At 36.3% G+C, this 17,709-nt stretch overlaps 1 protein-coding gene across 3 annotated transcripts in view; it reads left to right on the top strand.

Annotated features, from left to right (window-relative positions):
• The window catches only part of BABAM2 (BRISC and BRCA1 A complex member 2), a 171,758-nt gene that overhangs the window by 41,107 nt on the left and 112,942 nt on the right, over positions 1 to 17,709 (top strand). For all 3 annotated transcript variants that reach the window (XM_058836505.1, XM_058836503.1, XM_058836504.1), the window contains one exon: positions 16,524 to 16,718. In XM_058836505.1, the coding sequence (XP_058692488.1) occupies positions 16,524 to 16,718 (195 nt within the window). The remainder of the gene's footprint in view (positions 1 to 16,523; positions 16,719 to 17,709) is intronic.

Here is a 17,709-nt window from a genome sequence, read left to right as displayed (position 1 = left end):
TGTCATACAGTTTTAATTACAGTCAGGGGGCTAAATTCTTTAGGTTGATGGTGCTGTTCATGTTCATAGAGTTATTAAAAGGAAACATTTTTACATTTTATTTCATTAAGAATGTTTGCCTCTCAAATGCGTTTGATACTTGCATGTATAGTATGCATAAATAAAATCAGCTTCTCAGAATGTAAATAGAAAAGTTCTTTCCTGCTCTAGTATTTATTCATTCTGGATGACAAGTATTAGAAATGTATTTTAAAAACAACCTATGATTCACTCTGTTCTGATTAAAAATTCAGTTGGCACACAACCAGATTAGTGATTGTGTGTGGATGAGATTATTTTGAAGCTCATTACAATGACGCCAGTTTGAGTAACAAGAATTGTTTGTTATGTTAGCCTAGTTGATTGTTAATGTGAGCCAGTTAAGAGCTGAAGTGCTTATTCAAAATGTTAACCCTATTTTCTCAATGATTTTGAATTATCTTCTGTTTGGCAAAGAGGATACAATAGAAGTATAAGCAAGGTAACTGTCAGTTCAAGGAAATGGGTGTCTTAGTATTCTACTTCAGGTCTCCAGCTAGTCTCCTCAGAATTATTCTGCCTACCCACTGCTATCAAGAAGACTTCAGTAGCCTTAGTGAGGATGGAAGCAAGAGGAACATCAGCGTTTCCTGAAGCCTACTAAGTGCTGAATATGTCCGTGTGTGCTAAGTGTACAGCATATTCCATGTGGGAATACTTAGTGCTGCATTTGCACAAGAGGAAGATACTGTCATCACAGACCTTCAGAGAATAGGCCATTGCAGTTATCATGCTGTCGTGGTTTTGAACTAGTAATTAACAAACAAGGGGGAAAGAAGAATTATTATTTTTTTGCTGTGAGATATGGATTAAAATAAGAGCAAACCAGGTATAAAACTTAAAAGGAATAAAGAGGAGTTTATTGACAAACTACAAGAATAAGAACACCAGAATAAACTTTTAGAAAAAACCTTTTCATTTCTCACTGCTCACTATTCTTTTGTTTACATGATAACAGAGACAAAAACTGTATAATTTTGATGGTTTAAACAGTTCTAATTCTTTCCATAGTCTTTTTCTCAATTTCTGTAGAGAAACAGAAGTTCTTTTCTGTTAATTTATGGAGTTTGTCACAAGAAAACTATTTTTGTTATAGTTTCTCGTTTCTCTGATATCAGCTGCTCAGAGCTACTGTTATTAAAGCCCACCCCTCCCATTCCACATCACTCTGAAATGTGTTATGGGTCATGAGTTTGAAGATAGCATTTTTAAGGATAAGTTAGTCAAAGGCAAAAAAGTATTCTTCATCTGCTTCTGTGAGCTTCACTAAGAAACAGTTTTTTTCATTGCCTCTCAAGGCTTTAAATTTCTCAGCACTTCACTATACCACAATTACTTCACTTATTACTTAAATTTACACTTTGAACACCTTATTCCTCTCCATACTCTATTATGAATTAAAGGGGTTTTTCTCAAGACTTCATTGTCCATTTCTATAGTTTTAACAGAAAGATATTTCAGCTTAATTAAAGCATCTCCTTAATTCTCTACCTTTCTTGAAGTCTCTTTTCTTTCTTGCCACTAGTAGTTTATAAAGTCTCTTTTCATGTTGATTCTTTTCCTTTTTTCTCTCTGGATGAAAAGATTAATCTGCAAGTTTCATCTGGATAAGAAAGAGTTAAAATCTTGCCCAGGTTTTGTAGATGGTTCTGTGATTTCTGCCGGAGCAGCAGCTGAAGCTGTTTTTGATAGAAGATTCTTCATGGCTGCTTTGCAGTGTAGTTGCTGTCTCAGCCTGCCGCAGGTCCAGAGCTTTTCTTCTTTACTCGGCAGTTTCCTAGTAAATTCTATTACAGCAAAACCTGCAGCTAAGCCAGGAACCGGCCTGGCCCGGCTCAGCCCGGGGCAAGCCCCCGCCGGTCCCCATCTCCCGGGCGGGAGAACGGCAGGCCCAGCTCGGCCCCCCCCACCCAGGCCGCATGGCCTGGGCAGAGAACGAGAAGCCAGCCGGAGCTCCGCCACTCTTCACAACCAGGAAACAAAGAAACACTACAGACTTCTGGGTGTACACTTTAAGGTGGGGTTCACAAGTTGATTCTACTTTTCAATGGCTAAAACTGCTGTCAATTCTCAGCAATGACCGATAATTGGTCAAGAGAAAAGACTCTCAGGAGACCCCAGCAACTTTAACTTTCTTAAAGGTAAAGGAACTTTATGACACATGCCCATACCTAGCATTGGGAGGACTGTTTTCCCTCATGTAGTTGTTGACACTGAGTATAGATTCCAGTCACTGTGGAGTTAATTCAGTTCATTGTGCTACTCTAGTGTATTGGCTGTCACACTGTATCTTGTGTAGACCAATGTTTGTTTTTAAGTTCTTGTATTTGTGCTTGTTAGACTCATTGGACTATATGAGGACTATGGTGAAGGTTATATTTTTTTCCTGTGTCTCTGTTCAAAGTCTTAATCATTATTTCTGTTGGTTGCTGAGTTAGCTTTACATGGATGGTGAGGAGACTCTTTAAATATACCCCTCTTTCATTAATTGTTCTTTATTTGCTCAGGTGCATGAGACACCTGAGTGTATCTAACAGTGTCAGTTGTCCCCTTGCTCCCAGTAACTCCAAAAAAGCTCAAACACCCCTTTTATTAACGAATGCTTTTTGAACTATCTTGTTCTAAAAAGTCTGTCAGTTGTATTGTTAGCAAGGATTCAGATGTTATGTGTTCTAGTGTGAGCACTCCCCATAAGGGCAATGAGCTTAATGGTTTTTGGGGTGTGATTTTAAAATATAAAGCCACAGAAGTGGGTTCTGCTTGTTTGAGAAATGCATGGGTAAGTTTAACCTATTTAGCTCTTCTGTGTGCTCTATTTCAAATGGCAGCAGCAGAATTCATTCTTAGACCCTCTAACCTGTTGTTCTTATATTGAAAGCCTTAAATTACTTTGGCTTCAGTTGAACTTGGGGAATTTAAATGAAACACAATGGAGAATTCCATCCTTCAATTTATTAGAAGTTTTTTTCCCTTGTTTAGAAGTGCTTTATATTCCCATTTATTGTGTTCATTTTTCAGCCATGTCTTGACTTTATATGTCAATATGTTTTGATTATTTATAATCCCATGTTATTTAACATTTAATTTTCTCAAATAAACATTAATTCTGATTTTTTTTTATTTCTGTCCGGCTCTATTGATCCTACCTATTTGTATATATGGGAATGCAGGTATGTGTGCACATGTGTGTGTGTGTATATATATATATATATATATATATATATGTATGTATGTAGCTATGTATATATGCATATAGTCACTGCAGCCTTGCTGAAATTTGTCTGGTATTAATAGGCAATGGAAAAAAATCACATTTTATACCGTCAGAGAAGTAATTTGTCCAGGAACTTTCCCAAGAATTTTTTGACTGGTATTGTAGGCACTCACACATTTTTGTCCACATTTTTGAACAACAGAGATATGCCAGTGCAGCATTCCTTTTAAAGCCATATCTGAAAGAATGTAATTTTGAATATATTTTGATCTGGTTTCTGAGCTCCACACTGTTCCTCAGGGAATCACAAAATCACAGAATAGTTAGGGTTGGAAGGGTCTTTCGGAGACGATCTGGTTCAGTTTATGCCAAGTTGAATAAGTACTAGGTTAAAAATGAGAAATCCCCAAAAGAGGATTCTGGCTGGGGATCCTCTCCTGGCATAGCCTGGCCAGCTTGACTGCAGCCTATGTGAGGCCAGCATTCAGGAGGTCCTTCTGAGAAGTAACACAGTGCTGAGAGCAAGTGTTAGGATTATCTGTGTAGATGTGTGGTAAAGATGATGGCTATACAATTCAGCAGAAAGAATTTGAGAGGATGACAGAAAGAAAGGTTTTCCTGTTGTCTTCCAGTCTTTGAGTCCATCAAGACTTTTCTACACTGGGAAAGTAGTCCTTTTTCTCCTTGTTTTAGTATTTTTCATTTCTCTTGCAGCCTTTCATTTTTGTCCTTTTTGTATAGAGTTGCTAATATTTATAGGGCTGAGAGATGTTTAGCCACATTGTCATTTTCTAATGACAATTAGAAAATGTACAATTTGATTAAATTGTATATATGTAAAATTACTTTGTCATTTTCTATTCATATAAAATCACTGCATATATTTACCTGACTTTCTTTTTGCCAAACTTCAGCGTTTTCTAGCACAGTGTATAAAACATGGCTTTCTATCTCAAGTGTAAGCAGAAGAGAATATGCTGGGGTTAAAAGTTGTGCTGTACTTAATTGCAGCATTTTGGCTGGACTTTTCAACTAGTGAATCCAGAAATGGAAAAAAAGAAAATCTATAGTTTGATAATACTTCTTTAATTTCAAGGGAACAAAATATCTGTTAAGCTACAAATTTTTGCCTTTCTTGCTTAAGTCTTGCTGGTCTAGAAAGCAATATTCATTTCGTTAGTTTTGTAAAGGGATGCAAAGGGAACATTTCCTTCAATATTTTGGCACAAGCATCTCTGATAATGCAATTTCTCCCTAGAATATGAAAAATCCAGAATATTAGCTTTTAAAATAGAGCATTTTAGTCCTGGAAAGTTTTTGGAGAGCATTAGGAATGTGCATGGACTGATGGATGGCAAAGTGGGAGAAAATGTTTTTCTGCCATACTAACTAAAGTGCATGTGATGAAGGACATAATCTCTGTCCACTAGTAAAATAAGGGGAGAAAACATTTTATGGTTTTCCATTCATAGCATTGTTGTAGGAAAAAATATTTTTCATTTGTCATTTGTTTGACCATATTTTTCATGGTCATAGATTTAGATGGGCCAGAAATTTGGACCAGAATAACAGGATGCTTAAATCTTAATGTAAAATGCTGAAAAAGATGTTTAGACTTGCATGTGTTTCCTTTGCAGGAAATACAGTCCTAGCTTGTGGTAAGGGTGGTATAATGAATTCCAGAAAATCATTTATTTTTGAGCCGTAGTTCATACCAAATATATAAAGTTGGATATCCCAAGCCAGACATATGAAAGCAGAACATCTTTTAGGTGGAAGTATGTTAGTACAATGTTAATGTGTTGGCATTTGTAATTCTTTAATGAAAACCAGCAAACTGGTAATGTACTTCTGACTATTTATTGCTTCAGCTTATTAATATATAATCATACTTTACTTGAGCAGTGTTTTGTTAAAAATTATGAAAAAAGTATTACCAGAAAAACTAGTGAAAAATGAAAGGATTCTGGCCCTTACGTGTGGTGTTACTGTGACAATATACTACTGCTTCCTTACGATAACTAGAAACAGTAAGAAATAGCATGTCTTGAAGGCAACAGCTTGTTAGATTTTTAGAAACACGTTTACAAGGGGCTTGGGTAGGGGTGGCGTTTTTTTTAAGAGAAGAGACTGACTCTAGAACAGTCTTCCTGAATTGAGAATACATTTAAATTCTGTATAATATGCTCATTGAATTCATGTTTATGTGCTATTATAATTAATTTTTCTGTAGAAGAAGTCGGTCATTGCTTATGAATATTCAAGTAGAAAAAAAATTTGAATTAACTGATTACAGAAGGACAGTTAGAAATGGTCATTCTGTCTAATAATGCGGTTTTGTATTTGATTTAGTTCTGGGTTTTGAATTCTGTTATGATTTATAATTGCACTTTTCTCCAATGAAATTAGTTTAAGTTGGATACCCTGAAGGTTCTTTCCTTCAGAAGATATGTTTGGGGCAAAGAAATAAATGTCTTTGCACTCAGGCTGATTTTCAAAAGATCTATTCATTTCCCCAAATGGAGGAGGGCTGAAGATACATTTTCTTTTCTTTATATCAGTCTAAGTTTCAGCTTACATTTGTTTGAAAATCTGTCTTTGTTTTACTCATTCTTGACATTCTTTTACGTCTGTGTTTCCTTGCTATCTTCTATTTCAGTTCCTCAGGCATATCTGTTCCTTTTTAGAGATAACTACAGAAATACAATTCAAATTTAGTCAGCATCTTGAGTCTTTTGTTTGCAGTATAAGTGTTCGCACAGTTTTACATGAACTCTGCCCATCTTCCAGATATGCAGCTTTTACTTCCATAAAGGAACCAAATGAATGTTTTCATGCAGTTTTTTTGAGATGAGATAACTAATTCACAGTAAGTTTTCTGGTGTCATAGAGAAATAATTTTGATTTCCAATATCTTATGAGATTTACACAATGGTATTTTGTAGGTGTTTTCTTTAGGAACTGTATTTTCTAAGTCTTATAAACCCTCTAGTAGTACAGATGTGAAAATAAAGATGGCAATACTGCTTTCACGACAGTGAGAACCACCATGTTATACATTGATTTTAATTTATGGGATTTTGGAAGGAGAAAAATGGTTAGAAGAAAACAGTTCTGTATGTGCCACTCAACCATAAAATGCTCAAGGGATGTTAGTGGATGCTATCCAAAACATTAGCTGTTAAGGTTCTGCCTTTTTGCTGTAGCTAAAATTACTTGTGTTGAAGGGGAAGGAAAAAAACCACAAGAGCTGATAAGAGTGAAAGACTTGCTATTTGAAAGGGACTCTTGAGGTGAAGCATTAACAGTGGTCTGTTCTCTGATGCAGTGAGGGTCTAAGGAGTTGAGGCTTGTTCACACTGCCACCAAGGTATGGTAAATGAGTCTTTAGGTAAAAGACGCATGTGCCTATGTCTTGTGAGGGAATTTTTCTTGTCTTCATGCTTTCTTCCTTTTACTTGCCATGTCTAGTTAAATATGTACAGCTCTGGTAGCCAACTCCCAGGGGAAAAAAGTGCAGTGTACTCATGTGGAGGAACTAATGATTAGTGCAATGGATTCACTAACCCAGAATTTAATATGTGCTGAGGGATTTAAGAAATTCCTTCTTGGATCAGGTAAAGCTATCTTGTGCTTTCTGAGAGAGGTGTGCTGAGATGTCTGGAAAGAAACAAAACTTGCTCTAATTCCTTAGCAGGGTAGGACAAGAAATGCCTATGCATGCCAAGTCTTTAGGAGATTCTTTAGATAGTAGGCAGTTGAAGCTTTTAAGGGTCTGATTATCTTCTAAGAGAGCTCTTGCAGGAGAAACAGGCAGACTCTTTGAGGAAGAGTGTGCAACATAAAAATATTCTCATGGGCTCAGCTTCACAGATTTTGGATTTCCTGAGTACCCTTACCAAGATCAGCTGTCTCTTCACTGCTTCTTCAGCAGGAAATAGAAAAAAATTGTAGTAACCTTTGGAAGCCGAGTTTACTTCTTTTTTGGGTGAATGGTACTTGAGGGGATAGTTTTGCATTTGTACTAGGTGAATGCAGAAAAGTTCTCCGTGTGTCAGATTTGCTGGGATCTGTTATGGAGCTGCTTTGGGTATTGGATAATTTATCAAGAATCACACTGCGTAGCCAGTGGAAGAAAAAAAGGGAAATAATTTCATACATGATATAAGATGCTTTTGTGATAGCAGAATTAATTTCTTATTATGTTGTTTTCCTGCTTTGTATTTTCTTGCTAAGTCAAGGCCCTCAGGTATATGTGATTTCAACCAAGTGTTTATAAGCTATTCTAATCTCTGTATCCAGTTTTCACAACTTCTTGCTGAAAAAAAAATTAAAATAAATACTGACAACCCCAAGCTTTGCTTTATGCAAATGTTTTTATCTGGTATTCACAGCAGCAGAGCACAGAAGGTCTTTGTAAATTCTTTGGTTGTATTTGCAATGACAGAAGTGCTCCAGAGTTGAACTGTTTTTATGAAATGTTAAGTTTTGATGTTTGCTTGGGCCCAAAAATGATCATTTCAAAGAAGATCACTCCAGGAAGTTGTTCCAGTGGTGCCTTGGGGGAGAGGGATATGAGGAACCTGTGAAAACAAGATGACAAGTAGATGGCATGTAGGTTTACAGTGACTGATTTCAAGCTGCAGCCTGTAGGATGTTTAAGTGCTGGCTGCTAAGAAACTGAAGCCTTTGAAGTTGTTATAACACTCCAGCCCTGCAAATACTGTGAAAAATATCTGTTGATAGAAAGATGTGAGCATATGGTAGATAATTATCCTGTGCCTTTTTTTGTGAGCAATTTCCCTGTGGTGACCTATGATGAGTAGAGCCAAGTGGGGACTGAAATCATATATGCCAGTTTCTAGGCTAATGCTGTAACCACTGGACCAGTAAACCACCGGACCAGTATCCCCTCTGTATTTATGCAGAGGATAAGTGCTAATATTACACTGATCTTTCTCATTAGAGGTAAAAACTTGTATTGGTACTAATTTTAAGCCCTTGTAGGATGCAAGTTGTGTGCATGTGGTGTGCAGTGATATAAACAAAATGCAAATCTGTACTTAACATTATTCTTTATGATAATTCTGGATGAAAGATGCTATAGAAATACATTACCACTGTTACAGGCTTGGGAGGTTTTGTTTACTGACATTTTTTCATGAAAGTTAATTTCTTGCTTAGAAATATAGAAGTACGCTAACTTAAAATAAGATCTTACTGTTATTTCCTGTAGTATAGCCAGGAAAAACAGTTGCAATCTGTCTTCTTTAAAATCACATTCCTGGAAGATATTCTGGCAACCTGGATATTTAAACACATTTCAAAGAAAAACAACTTCAAATCAATTAGAAATTATTACTGTATTTCATTTCTGATAGTGTAGAATTATAGTTTGCTGCAGACATTGCTCTGAGTTATGAAATAAGAAATAAGGAGTCTATGAATTAGCACCTTTATGGAACATGAGGTCCATTGTATTGTAAAAAAAATGGAGAATAGTTAATCATGGACACTGAGTAGTTTGCATAGGTTCTTGATTAGCTTTTTTGGAAGAATAAAGGAAAGAATACAAAGCACAGAATGTACCAGAACAAAATTTAAATGTGGTTTCTTTGCCAGAAGTTGAATAGTGCAGCCTCTTTGGAAAGCTGAACTCTGCATGTCTTTGCTAATAGGGCTGAGAAGTTACTTTGTTGGGGGTTTTTCACTTGCCTCACCTGTAAGATCCCACTAGAACTGATAGTGTCAGGCTGCAAATTTTCCTTGTCTCTTTTGGAAATCCAGCTGGTGTCATTGCTACTCATTTAAATGAGTTACAGTTGAAATGACTTAAATTGCATGCTGTGGGTGGCCTTATAACAGCTCTACTCCGCCTTTTATACCAACTTCAAGTGAATTCATTTTCTCAACTCTGGTCATGTCTGAATGTCAAAAAACCTTTCCCTGTCAAACTGTTCACTTACTACACAGCCAACTTCTGTCAGTAGACAGTATCAAGAGCCAGGGAATTCTGAAATTAAATTTGCAGCCCAACAAAATCTCTGGGATTATACTTCTTAGTGAAAATCAGTGCTCCTTGATGAGATTGTTTAACTTAATATTTGGCAGAATATCAGATCTCCTGAATCACTTGGATTTCTCCAATGTAGATACAGTTTGTTTGACGCATATGGTCTATTAATCTCTGCATAATAATTGAATACTATTTTTCCATTCCTATTGCTGCACAACATGAACTAGAGGGCAAAATTAGCAAATGTACATGCTGTTGGTTCATCATTTTAAGGTCTAGGTAACTGTTTTGTTGAAGACCTTGTCCTGAAACTTTGTTCTATAATGAAAAAAATCAGCCAGGACAACTTCTGCCATGAAGGAGCATTCTACTTCCTTACGCTGAATTGCTTACTTATGGATAGATAAATAGTTATTGGCCATTTTCTGTATGACATGTTCTGTAGCTACAACCATGTGGGCACTGATTCTTCTGGAGTCTGGTCTCTCATCATATGAAAGTTCTCATTCCATTACTTTTTCTGTAGGCTGTTTTGAATTCATTCCTGTAGATCGATCATTCATTCATTCATTCATTCATTCATTCATTCATTCATTCATTCATTCCCTAACTAGAAAAATGGGGTTTACACAGTTGTCACAGATGACATTACCAGACTTTTGTGTCCACAAGAATATACAGTCATCTTTGAATGCTTCTAAACCTGCTACTAAAACTTTTGTACTACTTAAGATGAGACAACAATTGATCTTTTTAGAAAATGAAAATTACACAAGTTGCAGTACGGAAAAGCCAAAAATAAAGCTGAAATTAAAAACTGAATGGTTGAAATTAAGATCTGATGCATGCGCTTGCTCCTAGTTTTAGTGGAGATCATGGAGAGACATGCAAGCAGTGACTAGACAGAAGAGGATTTTTTATTTGTGCCTTCATCTGTGTGCTCAGAAATGACAGGCAAGTTCTTCAATGACATGCTGAAAAAGTGATAACATTAATGATGTCCTAACCAATCTGAGTTGTGCATGTAGGCCATCATGTGAGATCAGCATGAATGCAGAACTAGTTACAGATGCAGTTTGGGTTGATTCACACTGGGATATTGTTGTACAGTGGGGCACTTTGAGTCTAACTGGCTAACTATTGAGTAACTTAGGAAATTTGCACTGCAGAGTTCATTTAAAGATATATATCTTAGCAAACAGGACAAGGGATTGTATCCAAGTCTTGATTTCTTTATTTTAAATGCATTAATGATTGTTCTTATTAACTCTCTGGAAAGCCTGCAGAAATCTCATTTCAAATTAGACAGGATTTATTGAATGAAGTATGTAATGTAGTCTGTCAATATCCCAGTCACTGTGATCATTTTTTTCTCTATAAAATGCATTTTATTCACAATTTTAGAGCTAATTCAGGAAAAAAAAAAACCCTCTTTCCAGCACGCATGTGATTTTGGTAAAATGATAATGATCTGTGAGCAAGGCAGAAGATTTTGATATAAGCCACAGGAAGCAACAATAGCAACATGTATATACATAAATGTCTTGTTATTTCTGTATTTGGGTTTTTCATACCTTCTTGGCTTCAGTGATCTGTTTGTGTTCTTATTCTTATTCATAATCTTATAGGATTTTTTAGAGTTGTAACAACTAAACCTCATAATCTTGAAACTACATCAGATTTTAATACTTACACAAGATCTGAATTTTGTAGCAGAACTTGAAGCCATGAAACACAAACACCAGAATCTCTGTTCTAATGTTTTAAATCTTCCTAACTACAGTCTCATAAAAAGCTGGATTGGTTAGAGCTGAAATGCAGCCTTCAGACAAACAATCAGAAAATGAAGCATACAGGTTACTACTCTTTTTGCTCCAAGTTTAAGATTTTGCTGATTTCCGAAGTCTAATACAATACTGCATCACTAAATAAAACCTTATTTAGAAGGTCCTTTACCTCTAGAGAAGAAGGTCAGCTTACTGTTGCAGGGACACTACTCTCATTAAATAGTGACCAATTGTGTGTCCTCAGAAGAATCTCTATGATTCTGAAATTGTAGCAATGTAGACACTCTAAAAGGATTAAACAAATCAAATTCTGCCTTAGATTTTGTCATAGGGTGACTTTACCTTTAAGATAGCTTTGGGAGCTAAGGAAGTTGAAGCTGCTGGTTGCTAATGGGAGTCTTTTCTTCTGACCAATTATCAGTCATTTCTAAGAATTGTCAGCAGTTTTGACCATTGAAAAGTGAGATCAACTTGTGAACACCACTTTAAGATGTTAAGCCAGAGTTCTCTTGATCTCTTTGGTTTCCGGCTTCTGAAAAGGTAACAGGCTCTGTCTCGGCCTCCTCCCCCCACTCCAGGCTGGACAAGGCTGCAGAGAGCGGGCAGGGAGAAATAGAGCCGGCCGGCATGGCTTGGTTTGCAGTTTCTGCCACTGAACTGAAACCTGACACCATGAACATCAGCAGCTTTTCCAAGACTTTAATTCTTTTACTACCTGGATAAAACGTACAGATTTCTCCTTTTTCCCAGAGAGACAGAGAGAGAGAGAGAGAGACAATCAACATGAAGAAGACATCATAAAATCATCAAAGACAGTGAAGAAAAGAGTTAAGTTTTAGATAGGGAAGAGAGAATAAGGAGATGCTTTATAAGCTGAAATATTTTTCTGTTAAAGCTATGGAGATGGACAATAGTGTTCTGAAAAAACTCCTTTAATTCATGACAGAGTATATTGGGAGGAATGGAGTGTTCAAAGTGTGGATTTTGAGCAAAAGGTGGAGTAATTGTGATACAGAGAGGTGCTGGAACAGAGAGGGGAGAAGTAATAGTTAAAGATTTGAGGCTGCTTGAGGCAAAGAGAAGACTTCTGTTTCCAGGGAGGCTTACAGAGACAGATGAAGAGAACTTTTGCCTTTGAATAACTCATCCTTAAAATGACATCCCTAGACTCATTGACCCATAACACACCTTAGAGTGATGTGAAATGGGAGGAGTGAACTGATGACAGGATTTCCAGGCAACTGGCATCAGAAAAATAGAAAGCTATAACAGAAATAGTTTTCTTGTGAGAAACTCCATAGATTAGCAGAAGAAGACTTCTGTTTCTCTACAAAGGCTGATGAAAAGACTCAAGCAGGAATTGGGACTGTTTTAACCACCAAAGTTTTTTGTCTCTATGTTGTCATGTGAACAAGGGAATGGTTGGGTAGTAGGGGATAAAGAGGTTTTCTGGAAGTTTATTCTGGTGTTCTTATTCTTGTAGTTTTGTTAATAAACTTTCTTTATTCCTTTTAAGTTTTAAGCCTGTTTTGCTCTTGTTCTAATCCATATCTCACAGCAAAAAACTAAATAAGTTTTCTAGTAATTTTTTAGTTACTGCTTTAAAACCACGACAGATTTCAACAATGTGTTTTACAGGTAGACACTTATTTTATCTTTGATTTCAAAAACAGAAGGAAGATTAAAGAAGGTACTGGTTGAAACTGTGAGTAATATAGCACTGATTTTGACATCCTGTTGAAGTTGGATTGCAGTAAAGTTGTTTAAAAGTATTTTCAGGTGAAAGAACCTAGTACTTAGGACAAATAAGTTACACTAAGATATGTAAAAAGAAATCTTATACATAAACAATGTATAAGAAATGTATACATTTCTTATACATATACAATGTATAAGAAATCTTATACATTGTATTCAGTAGTGTTTGTGTTAAAATATATGAGTTTAGATTTTGTGAAAAGTACAGCCCTTCTGCAAAGTTAATAAAATGGGTGGAAATGTAGTGGCCAAGTGCCAAGTAACATGCCCTATAATATAATTTTAAAGCTAAAAACATTTTATATAAATTAGAACTTGTGTTTCACAAAATTTGTGTATCCCTTGTATGTTTTTTCTTTCATCAGTGAGAATCCATTATAATTCATGTATGTCCTGGGTGGGTAGTTCGATTGTTCTTCAAGTTATTTGATTTTATAACCAGTTTATACTTTGAAACTTAAGTTGTTGAATGAGAGATGTTTAGTAAGGATCCTACAGTCAAAACATTCATTCTAATTTCTGTAGCTTTAAGGCAATACAGAATAAACACTGTTTTGATGAAATGTTCTTGAATTCTTTGAAAAGAGTACTGCTTTAGCTTTGTGCTGCACAAATGACAATGGATTTCCTCTTGCTCTTTTTTTGTTCTGTAGTGTAATGTTATTTAAAAAAACAAAAGGTTCAGTTGCATTTAGGTCAGTTATTAAAATACTGTTGGTCATTTCCTTTGTCAGAACATTTCTATTGTGTTATACCAATGTCATTAAGAGGAAAGGTTATTCCCACTTGTCTGGCTGATATCAATACATACTGGCATATTACATCCTCTGGCTTGCTGGAAATGTTTTATTTGAGCAGCAGCTTGGGAACAGGAAATTTAAGGTTATATGCAGTCTGTTTTCAGACTGCATGGTAGAAAATGTGTTTCCTAGAAAATGCTGTCTACCTGACAAATTTTCTCTAGTATTTTGTAGAATTGGATAAGCTTAAATGGATTCAAGATACAGATAAATTTTTACCAGCTCTAGGTGGCAGACAAGGTAGAACAAGGCTTTCAGTCACTCTGTAGTACTTGATGAACTTAGATGAATTGCATTAGTATGTCACCAATTCTTCTGGAATGTGGTTTGCCTCTTAAGATATGGCAATGATAATATTCCCATTTTGTAAGTGTTCCTACTGTCTAGAAGGGGGAGAAAACAAAGTACTTTTACATGAAGCCATGGTCAAATGTGAAGTCTGTGACACTGGGGTAACTTTTAAAGGCAGAGGTTCAAGGATAGTGTTTTAGCCATGCTGAGCAGCTATTTTGACCAGAATCAGAGTGAGCAGGAAAATAGGGTTCAATCTTGTAGCTGTTCATGCATGTAAAACACAGCAATACATACTTCCCATTGCCTTCACTGACAAATTAGACTGGTATGTTTCAAGTGAAGATGCTGAAAACGAGAAATTAATTTTGTTAAGATCATATATATATTGCTGCAGTGGGAAAAAAGTACAAAGTTGTGGAAAGAGAAACACTTGAAATATTAAGCTGTCATACACATATACTGAAGTCTGTATAAAACTATTCCATAGGGAAATATCTAAAGTCATCAGAAATAATAGAAGTTATGAGCCTTTTTAATGGAAAAAGCCATCTTAGTTAGAGATCACTACAAGTAAATTTCATTGTAGAGCTGAAGCATGGTGCCTGGTGAGTAACTGATTAAGCTTTCTATCTGCCTTTTCAGGGTATCAGAAGATAAAATTTGTTTACAAACTCATTTGTTTATTTTCAGGCCAGAGCTATGGAGTCTCACCTTGCTTATGACCCTTTTTCAGTTAGAGCTTATTGTAAACCTCTTCATAAAGCTAAAAATAACTGAGGTTGGAAGGAGCCTTCAGATAGAGACCATTAGTCTGGCTGCCCTGCCTGGGCAGGATCAGATAGATCAGGCTGTCCAGGTCCTTGTTTGGTCATGTTTTGTGTATCTCTAATGACAGAGACTCAAAAATTTCTCTGTGCAACCCATTAGTTTGTCTTTATTGCTTGTATTTTTTACTTTTGGTGTTACACAAAATATGAATTTGTTTATGAAACACCTGCAACATACAGGAAAAAGTAACATGGCGTCTAATTACATTGAATACAAACATGGATAAGAAATTTTATGAAGCTACTATATTATATCTTCACATAGTTGTAAAATGCAGACATCTTTGCTAGTTCTGAGTTTCTTAGTGTTAACTATACAATTAATGCAATTTGCAGTTCTGTTGCAGCTAGTTTATTATCAAATGTCTGTGTGACATATGGCCTTCTAGTACCTAAATGGGCCCTCAAGAGAGCTGGAAAGGGAGTTTTTTCAAGAGCATGGAGTGGTGGGAGAAAGGGTAATGGCTTTAAATTGAAATAAGGTAAATTAAAATTTGATCATAAGGAAGAAATTATTTACTGTGAAGGTGGTGAGGCACTGGAACGGGTTGCACAGAGAAGCTGTAGATACCCCATCCTTGGAAGTGTTGAAGGCCAGGTTGGAAGGTACTTTTAGCACCCTGATCTAGTGGAAGGTGTCCATCACCTAAGCTACATAATCTTCAAGGTTACTACCAATCCAAACCATTCCATGATTCTCTGAATTGTGAATTAATTTTGCTTATACTGAAAGCTCACCAAAAGCCACATGACTGTGTTAACATGCTCTGGGGTTTCAAGAAAACCTCTTGAAGACCCAAGTGCAAAGCATATGAGCATATGAGCACCTAAGTACTTTCAGTCAGTGCTGTCTCACCCTAACGGCATGGACTACGGGGTGAGTCTGCCTTTCACATAGGTCAATTTTTGGTCAACTAGATGTAGGCATGCAACATTGGTCACATTAGGTATGGTTTATAACACCAAATACTTCCTGAATAAAACTTACTGTGCACAGAAGACTGATCTAAGCCAATTATAGGAGTGATAACATCACTACTGTGGTACTGACACAGTTACCTTGATTGTATTATCATTTTTATTTCTGTTAGCTATTTCTTGAAATACAGTGAACCTGTAATAAAAATTTCTGCCAGGCATGTTAAAGACACTTCTGTGTATGGATGACATTTGTGTTAAGGGGATGAGTCAAGATAATTCAAGTGAAGAGACAGTTAAGGTGAAATAAATCACAACTTTGAGGCAAAAGAGGAGAACCCATTTGCTGTACCACTAGGAATGTAGCCACCATTTGAGATAATGAAGCAGAGCAGTTTCTGTTGTTGATGTTAATTTGCCGTATTCACTTGGTTGACTGCTTTTTGAATCAGTTACTCTGCAAGGTTGTACTTACCTAATCCTTGTATGTTGCATATCAGTTTTAATTTAATTCAAACTTTTCCAGTTCCCAGATGCAACAGTGTAATTTTAGGAAATAATAGAATGGTAATTTGGGCCTATATAAGCCTGGTAGTAGCCCTGCTATCAGTTTTATGGTAGGTTTCCTATTTGACATTAAGCTTCTGCTGTTTCACCTGTTTTTCTTCCAAAGCATGTTAGAACCTTTGTATTTTAATATTATGGTTTAGCCTTGTCACAAAGGTTCCAAATACATGTGTGCCTCTGGTATCTATATGGAAGGGGGATTGCTTGTCTTCTATTGCTGTAAGTAATTTTGGTCTTTGGTCTTTGTTTTTTCCTACTCAACAGAATTTAGCTTCCTGGAATCCTTCAAACCCTGAATGCCTTCTGCTTGTTGTGAAAGAGCTTGTGCAGCAGTATCACCAATTTCAGTGCAGCCGATTACGGGAGAGCTCTCGTCTCATGTTTGAGTATCAGACTTTACTCGAAGAGCCCCAGTATGGAGAAAATATGGAAATCTATGCTGGCAAAAAAAACAACTGGGTGAGCTCTTATTTCATCTAAAATGCTTTTACTGAATATAACTCTTGCTTTGGAAAGCCTAGGTTCTTCCTATGGATCTCCGTGCTTTCTGTTTCCAGTGGAGAAAACTCCTATTTGACTTCAGCTCATTTTCTATACTCCCTGTTTGGTATGTTGCTGTATTTCATTACCTTGGTTGAACCATATTTCCAGGTGCGAACTGGTTTTGAACCTGGTGTTCATTCAGCTGGTTTATAGGTGAAAACATTTGAAACTGTTGAAAAGCCTGTGCTGTGTTTAGAGGGTATAATGTTAATGTGGAAGTCTGAGTTAGCTTTGAAGATCTGAGAGGCAGAATAACAGTGTTGGTATGACATACTGCCAGCCTGCTTAGAAGTGGGATGTATTAGGGTATGTTTCCACATTATCGTTGAGTTGATTTAATTGGTAGCTGCAGCTGCTGGTATCTCTCTTGCATTTGTCTAAGCTGAGATGAGTAGTTCTGGGAACCTAAACTGGAGAGGAAAAACTAACCCAACTAATTTTTTGCAAGAGGAGGCAAGATGGGCTAGAGCAGTGACTTTGTAGGGCCATGCTTTCATATGACAGTCAGACATTAAACTGGCTTATCTGTTTCCTGAAGTTATATCCCATGTTCCCACATGGAAAATGTGCCATTCTATATAAAGACACTCTGTGTATACTATACTCTAGTATACTGTAGTGTAAGATGTGGCCATTGGCAATGTAGACATTTTGGTTACTGTGTGAATTGATGATTTTTTTTAAATCAGTCTCTGCCACATGCTAAGCTTTGCAATAATCATGTTTTTTTCTGCTGGTAATATATTTTTCTTGGGAAGTTTGGAGTAAGATATGTCAGGAAACATCTAACGGTGTTTATAATGAACTTGTTTACCTCTTGCTTTCAGAAATAGCATACTCTTAAGATAAACTGGCCTTCAGAAGCAATATCTTTTGAAACAGGTGCTGTCTGAAAATTGATGAAAAT

The sequence above is a fragment of the Poecile atricapillus genome, chromosome 3 (assembly GCF_030490865.1).
Source record: "Poecile atricapillus isolate bPoeAtr1 chromosome 3, bPoeAtr1.hap1, whole genome shotgun sequence".
Classification (NCBI taxonomy): domain Eukaryota; kingdom Metazoa; phylum Chordata; class Aves; order Passeriformes; family Paridae; genus Poecile; species Poecile atricapillus.
This window is presented reverse-complemented; position numbering and strand designations above follow the sequence as displayed.